Here is a 15,319-nt window from a genome sequence, read left to right as displayed (position 1 = left end):
TTACACCTAAGAGGTTTGTGGAGGAATCAGGTGAAATAATGGGTCCACTGCGAGACTTTATAGTAAAGGTTCAAAAACACCAAACAGAAAATGCACAGGAAAAACGATATCCAAACTGCCCGAGATGGAAAAAACAGGTTTATTGTCCAACGCACAAAAAGACAGCACCAATTCACCAATGACCTAGGTTTCGTCTCAAAACACTGACTTCATCAGATTGGTGAACCAGTGACAAACATTATATATAAAACTAAATCAATTAATTATGACTAATTAACAATACCTAATTCAATTGTATCACAATGAATCACAGTTGACCCTCCCACAACCTAAAAACTTTATTTAAAATGAAACACTAATCACATAAGAAAGTTAAAAACATGTAGAGAAGCATATAATAAAAAATGTCTAAAGAATATCTACAGTTTGTGTTTGTGTATTTATACATTGTATTTGAGAACATTTGAAATTACTGTTCTAAAATTGTAATCAAACTGATAAGTTTGACACATTATTATGTATGTATATACTTAAATGTATGTTTATGTTTATGAGAAAGTACCTACTTGTTCATGACCAAAAATGTTTAAGCATTTTATAGTAGTAATTTAAACTTAACCAAATGTTAAAATTCTACTGCATTTAACCACAATTACAAAATATATGAAAAAAGTGTATAAGAAGTGTATGAAAAATGTATAAGGGGTGTATAAAAAGGTGTGCACAAATATATTTCTCCATCAAAATGAACTTATAACAGACATTCAACAATTATTAAATTTAAATGGTGAAAAGTTGTTGTTTGCGTGTTATATTAAAATGAATTCAGCCACAAATGTGTTTTAATCTAAGCCAAGGCTTGATAGAAATGTACTCATTCAACCCTGGAAAAGTACATGCATCAAGCCTAAGTTGCCATGTGAGTTCACTCATATCCAAATGATGTCGAGTGATTCTACCCTTTTGATCCTGAATCACATGCTGTATGACACAAAATTTGAAATGATGTTTGCTGTTGGCTATCACATGTCTTGCCAGGGCATTAGTGGGTTTTTATGCTGTATATCTAGGTTATGTTCCTTAATCCTATCTCTAAACCTTCTACATGTCTTTCCCACATAAAATGCCCTGCAATCTTGGCACTTAGCCAAATACACCAGATTTTTGGTATAGCAATCATAGTGGCCCCCAATAACAATACTACATTTGTTAATCAATACTTTTTGTCCTGTTGTCAATATATATTTACAGGTTGTACACCTACCACATTTAAAATTTCCCCTTACTCTATTACATGAATCTAAACAATTGACTGTGCTTTTTTCAAAAATGTCTTTCAATGACATGTCTTTTTTGTAAACGAACTTGGGCTTGTAAGAAAAAAGTGAATTTAACTCCCTACTTTTTTGAAATACTTCCCAATATTTCATAACTGTCTTAACTACAAAATCTGAATTCCCCATTGTATGTAAGAATATAAAAAATAGTATCACTACCATATTTAATTTGACCATTATTGCCATCATGGTATCCAAATTGATCAATATCTGATGGTAATATTGGTTCCATAACTTTGTTTTCTCTCTTTTGTTGGATTTCTTTTCTTAAATCTGCACATAACTGTTTCGGGTAACCTCTATTAAGAAATAACCCCATGATGAACTCTAGTTCTAAATGAAAATCTATTTCATCACTAACCATGCGGGCCGCCCTAACCATCTGCCCTTTTACAATGGCCCTCTTCCTAAAGTTTTTAGGTTGTGGGAGGGTCAACTGTGATTCATTGTGATACAATTGAATTAGGTATTGTTAATTAGTCATAATTAATTGATTTAGTTTTATATATATTGTTTGTCACTGGTTCACCAATCTGATGAAGTCAGTGTTTTGAGACGACAGCTAGGTCATTGGTGAATTGGTGCTGCCTTTTTGTGCGTTGGACAATAAACCTGTTTTTTCCATCTCGGGCAGTTTGGATATAATTTTTCCTGTGCAATTTTTGTTTGGTGTTTTTGAACTGGTTCTCAGTTTGTTATCACATGGAAGACGGTACTCCTACTGCCGATGTCATGGTTTTGTTGCAGCGCATTCATGAGCAGCTTGAGGAACATTCAGTAAAAATACAGAAGTTGATGGAAAGGGAGAACAACATTTCGGTTACAGCCTCTGGTAGCAGTTTGGGGTTGCCACTCACCCAAAAGAGTCCTGAGGTAAATTTCACTACCCTAACAGGGAGGGGAGCTGATACTGACGTTGGTACAAGTATTAGATCAGTGGGGAGGTTAAACCATACTCCCCCGGACAAAACCAATTTGTTGAACTTTTGTGCACAATGGAAAGTCAATGCTTATGAGTTTCAAAAGGACAGTGTTCCGATTGCTAAAAGGAATAGCATGTCAGTGAGATCATTAACGGAATTACTGTCAACTTTTGAAACCAAACTGTTCAAGTTAAAAAGAACTTATCTGGAAAATAGTTATCTTACTAGGAACATTGAGCTGGGTATGGTTCCTAAGGGTTTGCGGGTATGGCGGTACCCTAATGGTTGTGACAAAAATCATGATATGATCAGTGAGTTGCATATATTATTTGACCGTACCGGGATTCAAATTATGGAAATTATGGTCAAATACAACAAGACCAAAATTGACCAAATACTGAAAGAATTGGATGATATCAATAATAAGATCATTCAAGATCTTTTATTTGACCAACAATATACTAATTATGTGAACATTATCAAGGATATAGATAAGAGCTGTGAGGCAATATACAATAAAAAATTATTGAAATTACAATGTGACATTAGAATATATGAGAGTGGTGTTATTTATCCGTTTACCGAGAGGGAATTTCACAAGCAGGCTGAATTGAGTAAACCATCCAATCACAAACGGAGATTTGACAATGTCAATGTGATGCGACTGCCTAGTGAACATAATAGCCGCAGTGGGTTCGATGAGGACCCTTTAGGGGAGGGTCCAAGACGATCCGAGCGTCTTCGGAACCAGGGGATGGAACAGGACGACCAACAAGGAACATGGATGGGGGCACGATCCAAAAACAACAGTTTGCATGGTACACAGAAGGGATGGACAAAAGCAAGCAAAAGGCAGTAAGTACACCTTTTAAAACACCTATGATCAAAAACATTGATTTCTATCGTGACATTGGTACTACTAGATCTGTGTGTGAAAGTGGTTTAAACAAACAATTTTGTGAGACCAGTTGTACTGTTCAAAATTACTATGATGTCGAAGGGACTTTAAAACAATGTGAAAACAGAACAAAACGAAATAAGGATCATGTGGACAGTGTGTTAAATTTCAAACATGACACTATTGTTGATGCACTAAACGATGTGGATACAGCTGTTGAAAATGATTTTATTCATACACACATTAATGGGGGAGGGGGGATACTGATTGTTTGGACTTACATATTTCAAAGTGGACCAATAGTGATGCAGTTCATAATGAATCTAGCTTGTGTAATGGTAGTACCCTCGCTCATTATACAACAGCACAAGCCACAAATTTAGCAGTTAACGAAAGTGCAACTTGTGACATTTCTCTGTTGAATTTAAGCATACACACTCCTTTGAGTGAATCCAGTGTCAATTATTACACCGAAGGGTGTTGTGAAAAAAGTTATGATAATATTTCAGATAATGGTAATTTAGTACATTGTAAACCTTATTCAGATGGTAACAGAACATATAGTAGCAACACTGGTAAAGATATGGATCATGTAGGAGGTCACATTAATCAGTCTATTTTGAACACTGATGTGGTTCCTGAAGTGAACCAATGTATTTCACCTTTTTCTAGGTCCTTTTCAAGTTATTATGAGGAACTTTTACGGGGTCAAAGCTCTACAGTGGTCACAGTACACTGTGAAGGTGTATTAAGTAACCCAAAAATTTTACACAACAAAAGTCATGATTTTAAGATATACAATTATTCAAGCATTGAAATTAGCAATAATCATGCTGACTTGTTTGCAAAGGGATTTAATTTTGTACCGTGCAGAAGGGGGAACATTGTTGACTCTTTGATTGATTTAAAACTTTTTACCCGTAAGATGAATCTGAAGATAATCTTTGGGGATGAAAGGGGTAACATCAATAGTAGAGATACTAGCATATTAACAAAACCTAGTTTCTTCAACCCTGTTATGAGCCAGACAGTGGCAACTTTTGGGAATATTTGTGAACAGGAATTTAGGGACTATTACAGGCAGAGACAAGATGAACCTAAACATAATATGACAAAATATGAATATGATATGGTGGCAACATTAAGTAATTTGGATTGCATATGTATTATGAAACCGGATAAGGGCAATGGGGTTGTTATAGTTAATAAACAAGATTATATTAGCATCATGACGTCCATGTTATTAGAGGATAATTATAATGAAATAAGTATTAATTAAATTAACATATAAAAAGATAGATTTGGTTTTGGACGACATGATTTTCCAAGGAGAGATCACAGAGGACGATTATAAATTTATGATTAATGAATACCCCGTAGTAAGTGGTATATTTGGAATCCCCAAAATTCATAAAGGGCTTGATAATGTTAAATTTAGACCCATTGTTGATGGAAAGCAAAGCAAAATAAGTTTTATTAGTCAGTTTTTGGACCACAAACTAAAGGCTGGCTTAGCAAAAATACCACATATTGTTAAAGACTCTTGGCATTTTTTAGAAATGATCAAACATCTGGAGGTACCCAAACATTTCTATTTTGTTACTATAGATGTCTGTAATTTATTTACAGTGATTCCACATGATGTTGGCCTTAGTTGGTTAGAGGAACAACTGTATGTAACGGGGGGTCTATGAACAGGACAAAATTAATGCATATGTTAAACTTATGGAAATAGTATTGGATAATAATGTTCTATATTTTGATGGCCATTATTTTAAGCAACGGACTGGTGTTGCTATGGGGGCAGCTTGTGCCCCCATTTATGCCAATTACATCATGGCATATTAGGAGAAAGAATATGTGCAGAATAGTGAATTTAGTCCATTTATCAATATATATCTAAGATTTTTGGACAATATTTTTATTATTTGGACAGGTGACAAACTATTGTTGGAAAATTTCATCTAATATATCAACAATACTGTGTGGTTTTTAAAATTCACACACGAGATTAACAACACTAAGATAGAATATCTTGATGTAAAGTTAACATATGATAGAAAGGAAGGCAAAATGAGATCTACCATTTATAGAAAGCCTACTTTTTCGAATTCGTACTTGCATTATGATAGCTGGCACCCTAGCCATCAGAAGAGGGCCATTGTGAAAGGGCAGATGGTAAGGGCAGCCCGCATGGTTAGTGACAAAATGGATTTCCACTTAGAATTAAATTTTATTACTGGGTTATTTCTCAATAGAGGTTATCCGAAACAGTTATGTGCAGATTTAAGAAAAGAAATTGAGCAAAAGAGAGAAAACAAAGTTATGGTACCAATATTAACATCGGATATAGATCAATTTGGATACCACGAAGGCAATAATGGACAAATCAAGTATGGTAGTGATACCATTTTTTACATTCTCACATACAATGGGGATTCAGATTTTATAGTAAAGACTGTCATGAAATATTGGGAAGTATTCCAAAAGAGTAGGGAGTTAAATTTACTTTTTTCTCATAAGCCCAAGTTCGTTTACAAAAAAGACATGTCATTGAAAGACATTTTTGAAAAAAGCACAGTCAATTGTTTAGATTCATGTAATAGAGTAAGGGGAAATTTTAAATGTGGTAGGTGTACAACCTGTAAATATATATTGATAACAGGACAAAAAGTATTGATTAACAAATGTAGTATTGTTATTGGGGGCCACTATGATTGTTATACCAAACATCTGGTGTATTTGGCTAAGTGCCAAGATTGCAGGGCGTTTTATGTGGGAAAGACATGTAGAAGGTTTAGGGATAGGATTAAAGAACATATCCTAGATATACAGCATAGAAAACCCACTAATGCCCTGGCAAGACATGTGATAGCTAACAGCCAACATAAATTCAAATTTTGTGTCATACAGCAAGTGATTCAGGATCAACAGGGTAGAATAACCCGATATTATTTGGATATGTGTGAACTCACATGGCAACTTAAGCTTGATGCATGTACTTTTCCAGTCTTGAATGAGTACATTTCCATCAAGCCTTGGCTTAGACTAAAACATATTTGTGGCTGAATTCATTTTAATATAACACGCAAACAACAACTTTTCACCATTTAAATTTAATAATTGTTGAATGTCTGTTATAAGTTCATTTTGATGGAGAAATACACTTGTGCACACATTTTTATACACCCCTTATACATTTTTCATACACTTCTTATACACTTTTTTCATATATTTTGTAATTGTGGTTAAATGCAGTAGAATTTTAACATTTGGTTAAGTTTAAATTACTACTATAAAATGCTTAAACATTTTTGGTCATGAACAAGTAGGTACTTTCTCATAAACATAAACATACATTTAAGTATATACATACATAATAATGTGTCAAACTTATCAGTTTGATTACAATTTTAGAACAGTAATTTCAAATGTTTTCAAATACAATGTATAAACACACAAACACAAACTGTAGATATTCTTTAGACATTTTTTATTATATGCTTCTCTACATGTTTTTAACTTTCTTATGTGATTAGTGTTTCATTTTAAATAAAGTTTTTAGGTTGTGGGAGGGTCAACTGTGATTCATTGTGATACAATTGAATTAGGTATTGTTAATTAGTCATAATTAATTGATTTAGTTTTATATATAATGTTTGTCACTGGTTCACCAATCTGATGAAGTCAGTGTTTTGAGACGAAACCTAGGTCATTGGTGAATTGGTGCTGCCTTTTTGTGCGTTGAACAATAAACCTGTTTTTTCCATCTCGGGCAGTTTGGATATCATTTTTTCTGTGCATTTATAGTAAAGGTTGTTAGGGGGGACCTACGGGTGGAAGGGAACAATAGCATCTTAGTTTTGTTAGGATTTAATATAAGTCGATGATTGAGGAGCCAGTTTTCAACTGTATTAAAGACACTTTGAGTTAAAGTTTGCAGATCAGAGTGGGGAAGTAGCTGAGCAAATTAAAGTGGAATCATCTGCATATTGGATGCAGGTTGCATTTGGGATGACCACCCATATATCATTAATGAAGATAGAAAAAAGAAGTGGTCTTAATATGGAGCCCTGAGGGATTCCTAGGGTGATGGGTAGGAGGTAGACAATTTTTCCCTCCAAAGTACAGCCTGTTGTCTACCACTCAGATAAGATTGGAACCACTGGATTGCTTGTTTGTCTAGGGAAAAGGTTGTCAGGGTGTTAATGAGTAGTTGGTGATTTACCATATCAAAGGCTTCAGAGAGATCAGTAAAGAGGGCTGAGGAAAGTATGTTATTGTTGCAATTTTGGTTTGTGGTGTTAGAGAAGGAGAGGAGGTGCAGAGGTGGTGCTGTGAAATGGTCTAAAGCTATGATGTAAGTTGGCTAGTAATTTGTTTTGACTAAGATAGTTTAGCAGTTGTTTATGGATGCATTTCTCCATTAGCTAGGGGTGACAGTATAACTATGGGTCTGTAATTAGATAGCTCAGTAGAGTTGCCTCCTTTATGGAGTGGGATAATGTGGGATATCTTCCAGATAGAAGAGATGGTAGCCTCTGATATTGTTCTATTAATTAGGATGGATATGGGGTAAGCAATGGCATCTGCAGCTTTTTGTAGGTACTCTGCAGGTAGGAGATCAGCTGCAAGAGTAGTTGGTTTTAATTTTTTGATTAAGGTTCAAATTAGTGATGTGGGGACAGGCTGAAGGTGAAAGGATAGTTGAGAGCTGGGTATAGAAACAGTTGGATTTTGACTACCAGGAGACAGCTGGCTGGCTAGAGATTGAATGGTCTCAGTAAAGAAGGAGTTGAAGGTGTTGGCCACTTCATCTGAGCACTTTTGGCCGGTATCTGTGGGGGTAGGAGTGGTGGAATGTCCTGGGTGAAGAAGTTTATTAATGCCTGCCCAGAACCTTCGAGGCTGACTTTGTTTTTTTTTTTTTTTTGTAGATTGTAGTAAATGTTTCTTTTGTCTAACTTAATGGATCTTTTTTTGTCATTCCTTAGTTGTCTATATTTTTGCTGATGTTTGGGGGCTTTGGTGGCATGCCATTTGTTCCAGGTTTTGTTTCTAAGATTTTTTTGTCTGGTTTCTTTTGTTAACCATGGGGCAACTTTTGATTTTGTTCTAATAGTTCGAGAAGGTGCTTGACTGTCAAGGATGGCTAGGAATTTGATGTTAAAGTATGTTACTGCCTCTTCCAATTCCAGGTGTTTTAGGACTGACCAGTCACATAAGTTTAGTTCATTTTGGAAATTAGTGGGGTTAAAGTGTCTGCTATTTCTTACTGTTTTATAGGTGGGTTGGTTGAGAATGTCAGTCTTATGAGTGACCACTTTCTCACCTATATTATCAGGCATATCATCTGGCAGGGTTCCTGCTTTGTACATTTGGGAGAGACTATTGATGAGTGTCCAGTCTAAGGTAGTTTCATTGTTGTTGCATTTACTGATCCTAGTGGGGGAGGATATGATCTGGGAAAACCCATATAGGTTTACATGAGTAGTAGGGTGTTCTGAGGAACAGGTGTTCCAATCAATGTTAAAGTCTCCAAGGACAATGGTTTTTTGGGGGTAACTGGTAGACAACCAGTTTTGGATATTCTCTAGGTTGTTTATGTTGTTTCCTGGGGGTATATAAACACAGATGATCTTTATCTGTTTGCATTTATTGATATGTACTTTAGTAACAAGAATTTTGGCATTATCATCATGTGGTGGTTGTGAGAAGTCAGTGGTCACCTGCAGGATAGAGTTATATAAAACAGCTACCCTTCCTCCCTTCCTAGTTTTGTGGTAAAGTCTTATTATATTATAACCTGGACGGATGATCTCATTGTCTGTTGTTGATGGTTTTAGCCAGGTTTCAGTAAGACATAGTAGGTCTGGAGAGTGAACATCTAGTAGAGCATGAATGTGGTGGACTTTATTATTTATGCTTCTGATGTTCAAATGACTGACCAAGAGTGAGCTGGGAGGTATGTTTAAAGTCTGAGAGTTAGTTGAGATAGTAGTGAAATGGTTAGGGTCACCCATTGTGGTTGGAAAGGGATTTGGGTGGATGTCTCCATCATTTATGAGGCTGTACTGTAATTTAATTATGAGCTTTAGGAATTTGATTATTAGACTTTGGTATCTTTTGGTTTTGGGGTTTATGTATGTGGATCTAATTGGTTGGGGGTATTTAATATTTATGTATGGTAAGAAGGAGTTGACTAAGTGATTAAGGATGGTTGGCACTATTGGAGTGGAGGTTTGGCATTTTGGGTGGTGGAACTCTAGGTAGTTCTGATGTTCATAGGTGGTGAGAAGATATGGGATGAGCATTAGGGGTAGGAGGGAGTATAATAGTATTATTTTATACCTGATAAAGAATATTATAATGGAGAACCATTTAGCAAATGGTAAACATAGTTGAACAAACTCTTTTCTTGTAGTACTTTCACTTCAGTGAGATAATATGTTTTAACATTCCATTATCCAGAGTCAGCACTTCGCATTACAACATGTAACAGCTTTTTTAGTGAGAACAGTGAGTAGATAAAGCAGTATAATCAATATTTTCTACCAAGGTCTGCTTAATAAAATAGCTAGCTTGAGACTCTTGCAACAATTAGTGCTACTAGCATTATTTCACATCAGTACCACTCACTATGTCACCAGGAATATAATATTCAGCATGTTGTCCAAAAACCAACAAGCACGTCGCATTCAGTGACTCCAACTAGTTAATGCTAATCAACAAATAGTCAGTTTAAACATTGCAGAAAGATTTTTTTACATAGCAAGGTCAAGTTTCTATAACAGGTCAATTTAAGAGTGTCACTCAAGTATTGGCTTTTAACTAACAAGTTTGTAACAGTTACATACCATTTCAAAATGCAGCTTTCTGGGTCAGGAGCACTGGGGAATTTAAAAATGGTGCCTGAAGCAGACGGATTTATAACCTCACTTGCGTGGTTCAGGAGGGGTGGGGATAAGGCATTAGCTAGGGAGCGGGGCTAATACAGACACAAGATGTTTTCTGTCTGTAAAACGTATATGTCTGTATGTTCCCAAGTACTTGTGCTCCCAAAGCTAAAACTATAACATATGCCTTTTTAGACTACTACTAATGCCAGATCGTAGTTGTTTGGAGTTACTGTATTAAAGCTAGGGACACCATACAGAATATAATCCCAACAGATCATTAAGATCAGAAAACTCACAGCTGCTGTAAGTTCATAAAGCCAAACTACCTGAGCCAACTACTTGACTCCTGGGCAGTAGTTAAAACCTGAAACAGCTTCCCCTAGCCATTTGCACCGCACAAAACACTGTTTCATTCAAAACAGCTCTTTGTAATCACACAAAACACGGTTTCCTTCAAAGCAGCTCTTTGTAATCACCTCCACTCTACCTGGATCTGTAATTATATTCAGCCTCCTCCTTCCATAACTTAGTTTCTTCACTTCCCCTCCTAAACATTCGTCTCTTTTAACTTCAAGTTTACTTCCTTACTCCACCCTCTCTTTCTTTACCCGTTACTATTAGCAACCTTCTCACCAGTCCTATATCTCTTGTACTTCCTTTCTCTCACCCTTACACATCTACTCTAACACCATCTTTTCCTTCCCCTTGTTTATCATTTTCCCCGCTATTTCCTCCTACACCCTGTCACTCCTATAACTTGGCTGCTACTACTCTTCTACTAAAATCTTAGAACCTCCCCTCTATTATGTTTGCTATAATAAGTTTTGCTAGTCATTTAATATAACATCTACCCACTCTGCTATGTTAACGATACTTAAACGTCTTTGTAATAAGTTGACCCTCTGTGCTTTATATATCTAAACGTGATACTTAGTAATAAGTTTATGATTTTTGCTTTTATTTTCTAATTATGTTTCTTGTGGAGGTTTTCTCCCTGGGGTTCCACTGGAAATGGCCTCAGCTTGGTCCAGTGGACTATACTGGTAAACAAGTGCCAATAAATAAATAAATAAATAGGTCACAAAGGCACTAAATGAGGGTGAAAATGTGCATACTGCCTACCTTGACCTGATCAAGACATTTGATACAATACCCGACTCTGACTCTGGCATTGTAACAAATACATGGAATTAGACTTAAACTGCTATGTTACACTTTACATTGCCAGCTGGCTCTCAGATAGGACCTCAGGAAGTTAGGAAAGAAGATGTCACCTCCATAAAGAAGATAGTTAAAAGCAGTGTCTGTCAGGGCTCAGGGCTGGGTCCTCTCCTTTTTGGCATCTACGTCTTGAAAATCAAGGCCAGGGTCAAGGACCTCTGGCTGACCAAGTTTGTAGATGATTGCAAACTGGGCACCATCACAGAATCTCCCCAAGACACTAATATCCTTCATGAAGGTCTAATACAGACAAATAACTGATGTCTTAGATACTCAGTGCCAAGAAATGCATAATCATACTCTTCTGGCAGTCAGCTACATCAGGAAAGTTCCTCATTAATAACACACCCCTTAGAGCAGACTTAGTGGTCAGTGATTTTGGAACATTTGAAGACAGTAATCTGTCTTTCAAGCAATATATCTCTAAGAGACTAAGAAATTCATTCTATGTTACTCAACTTATAAGCAAGTGTATGGTATCTACATCTATGGAAGTCATTGTTCCACTGTAGTCAGCCCTCATCAGACCCATCATGAAGTACAATGCCCCCTCAGTATTTACCTGACAGGGCACATGCAACAACTGGAGCATCCACAGAGGTTCCTCACATAAAGAATACAGGGCTTTAACAACATGTCCTATGTGAATTGCCTCAAAGCTTTATCCATATACTCTGTCTCTTACAGACTGCTGATGGGTGATCTATGTCTGCTGTACAAGTCATCTTGGGAGCTTGCTCTGATGGACCGCTTGCATAACCACAGAATAAACAGCATCATAACTGCCCAATCCAGGGACTTAAAGCTTGCTTGTTAAATAAACAGATCATGCTGCAGGCCAGGTATATGTCTCAGAGAATACCCCTTCCCTGGAACAGGCTTCCCATCCATGTGAAGCAGAGCTCTTCCCTGTCCCTATTCGAGTGTAACCTGGAGAAGTGGATGGGTAATCAGACATTCACCCCGGTCTGTCACCTATGTCTCTAATAGACAGAGGAAACTGTAAATGCTTGATGACCCATGCCTTAGCTTACTCATGCCCCTAAAAATAACCTCTAGGGCACCAAACTTGTTGGACACACTTGGGATGCATGGCTAGGCTTAAAAAGTTATTAAGTTATAGTAGCATGAATTACTGAACATAAGTCAATAAGCCTAGCATAGACCTATGAACTTATGAACCTATGTTAATAACAAAACTGTTTCCATTAACTGAAAGGATTCAAACATCACTTCACAGAACTATTCCTGCCCCAAATGAATAATGAAGCTCAATGGTACAGTTACATTGTCCCCCACATTGACAGAGTATAATCGGATGCTTCAGCTGGCAGCTTGGGGTCCACAGTTTTAGGGTGGCATATAGTCAGCCAGTCACTCACTATCTGCAAGGAAATACATTTTGTTAATTTGAGCATTTCCAACTCATTTTACTTAACTTATGTGGTGAAGATAATCAATATAAAAGTATATATTTTTAGTTTTAATTTAAAAAGGCTGTGAAATAACAGTGTGAGTACTTCCGTGAGTACTTACCTCTGCATATTCATGGCCTACCATTTGAACTTGCATGACATGAGCCATGTACACTACACAACCAAAGGTGCTTTATTTAGTTATTTATTTTTAAAGCAAGGAAATGCTTCTTTACATAAATAAATAAATAAATAAATAAATAAATAAATGGGGAGCAGTTATCCTAGGTGAGCAGTCATAGATTTCTGCTCTTTGCCTTCCCATGATTCATTGTGATGGCAAAGCCAAAAGCCCAAGCATATTGAATAGTATAGTGGAGAGTTATAATACTGCATTTTGAAAGAGAAGCTTGGACTGGACCTTGTAGTATGAAGTAAGGTAACCTTTTTTAGCCATGTCCGGCAGCCAGATATGGGCAGCAGAGAATATCTAGAAGGAGAATCAAGTACTTTGCTGTAGCTGGTGGTGATGATGGAGAAGACTGGACTGTACTAGTGTTTTTGTATAGTTCTTCAAATGTTACAGCAGTTACACACCATCTAGGAGCTGCTGCATATCATCTCAGTCATAGCTCTCAACGTTTTAGCTCAGCAAACAGTGGCAAAGTTAAAAATAACAGGTAGAAAACCTTATGAGGAACGTATTCATTTTGAGTCTTAAAAAGTCCATGTTGCTCACTGTTCCACATTTGAACGGCATGCTACGCATTCAGTGTATTAAGAATTTTTCCAATTAATATCACGGATAGCTGAATGATCTGCTCATCAATAATGAAAAGCTTTTTACTTTTATATATTTAGTGGCAGTAACTGTTTTAGGGGATAAACGGAGAACACTGGACTTTGCATAACCACGTGACTCAGTACACTGGATTTGCACTTACGCTCGGTCCAGTGTTCTCCATTATTGCCTAGCTGGTCAGCAACTATGAGCGAGAGAGGTGGTGTAGAAAAGGGTTTAAGTCTAACATTATTTTATCTTTTTTTTTTATTTTTTTTAACTACAGTCGACATCTGAGATGTGTACACAAACTACAAACTACTTATACTTGGTACCCTGGGTATGGGGGCTATCTGTGGATGAAACATGACTTATTGTTATTTTCTGGGATGACTCTGTAGTATTAATAGGATTTATGTGAAACAAACTGGTAGGGAATACTTTAATTTTGGGCTCAGTGTTTGTGTGACACAAAGTTGCAAAATGTTTTATGTGGCTAGTCTTTATCATTATCAGATATCAGAGGTGTACACAGGTTATGGAATGTAAAAATACAGGTATTTTAAAGGTTGCCAAGACACATGGAAAATAAGTTGGGTAAAGATACAGCCAACTGGATAAGGATATTTATAACACGCAGACAGGCAAACAAAATAGAGCAAGTCTTCTGCCAACCTCTGCATACTCTTATAAGTATGTATACCATTGGTTATCTTTCTCTGATACCTGGCAAAGATATTAACCTTTCTCTTCTTTTTCAAATTTATGTAATTAAATTGACATACTTTGGGTACACATGTTTAAAATATTGCCACACGTCTCTAGGAAATGTATGTTTAACAATATGAAAATTGTCTGCATTTTTGAAGTAGTCTAATACAGGAATTATAATCACAAAAAGTATTACTTGCAGGTTACATCTTACATTTGACTAATAGAAACTATCTGTTACATCGTAACAGGTGTTTATACACTTATGATGCCTGGCAAAGGTGACTCACCGCTGCTCCCAGACTGTGCCCAAGTTCATGTGCCAGTACCAGATGAACCAGTTTTGGGGGTAAATATTGACCATATTTCTGCAGTGTAATTAACCCTGTGTTAGAAGATGTCATCGAGCCACCTGTGGTCTTGCTGTATCTGGAGCATATTCCACCATGATTTCCTGCAAATGAAAAGTTAAATCAGTCGGTAGTAACACTTATCTCTACTATGTTGCTAATGAAATTAAAAACGTATATAAGTTAATTTCTTCATGTTATTCAAGAAATAATAGTAATACATGCAGACCTTTGATAGTTAACTGACATTTTTAATATTAGTAAAATCCAAAAGTGCATTTAATATTTTAATCTGTCAAGGCACAGCCTGCATTTTAACCTGTAGTACCTTTCCCTACCTTGCCATCTTTTTCTCCTCCTATCTGAGAATGAAATACATATTTTTTTTAAGAGCACAACACTCCTAGTATCATGTGAGATGGGGGTATGTCACACCTGCTCTTTGGTGTATTCTAGCATATAAGACCACCACATTAAATGTGATATGGAATTATGTGAGCTGATGTCCGTACCAAGGTTGAGGAGGGGTTATTCCTGGTGGGAGGATATATGTGTTTATTTTTCATTCTTTAAGTAAGTGAGCTTGCCAGACATATGTATTTATTTACAAGAACAATGTGGAAACACCATCTGGTTAAGTGACTACCTAAGTGTCATATAATTTATCATTCAAGTCTTTAACTCAAAACAGGGATTACAGGATGAAGTTTATTAGCAGCCTATATCCTTTTCTTTCAATGCTAAACTAACAAACTTGGATAAATATGCTTGTGGAAGAAAGCAC

The 15,319-nt window shown here is 36.3% G+C and overlaps 1 protein-coding gene across 1 annotated transcript in view; it reads right to left on the bottom strand.

Moving 5' to 3' along the window:
* Positions 1-15,319, bottom strand: part of LOC122817653 (disintegrin and metalloproteinase domain-containing protein 10-like) — a 1,242,151-nt gene that overhangs the window by 242,570 nt on the left and 984,262 nt on the right. The window contains exon 9 of the mRNA XM_044090715.1: positions 14,476-14,639. Coding sequence (XP_043946650.1) covers positions 14,476-14,639 — 164 coding nt within the window. The remainder of the gene's footprint in view (positions 1-14,475; positions 14,640-15,319) is intronic.

This window comes from Protopterus annectens, chromosome 13.part0 (assembly GCF_019279795.1).
Source record: "Protopterus annectens isolate FY-2018-M chromosome 13.part0, PAN1.0, whole genome shotgun sequence".
NCBI classification, from domain to species: Eukaryota; Metazoa; Chordata; order Ceratodontiformes; family Protopteridae; genus Protopterus; species Protopterus annectens.
Note: the sequence above shows the minus strand (reverse complement) of the source record. Positions and strands in the feature narration are given on the sequence as shown.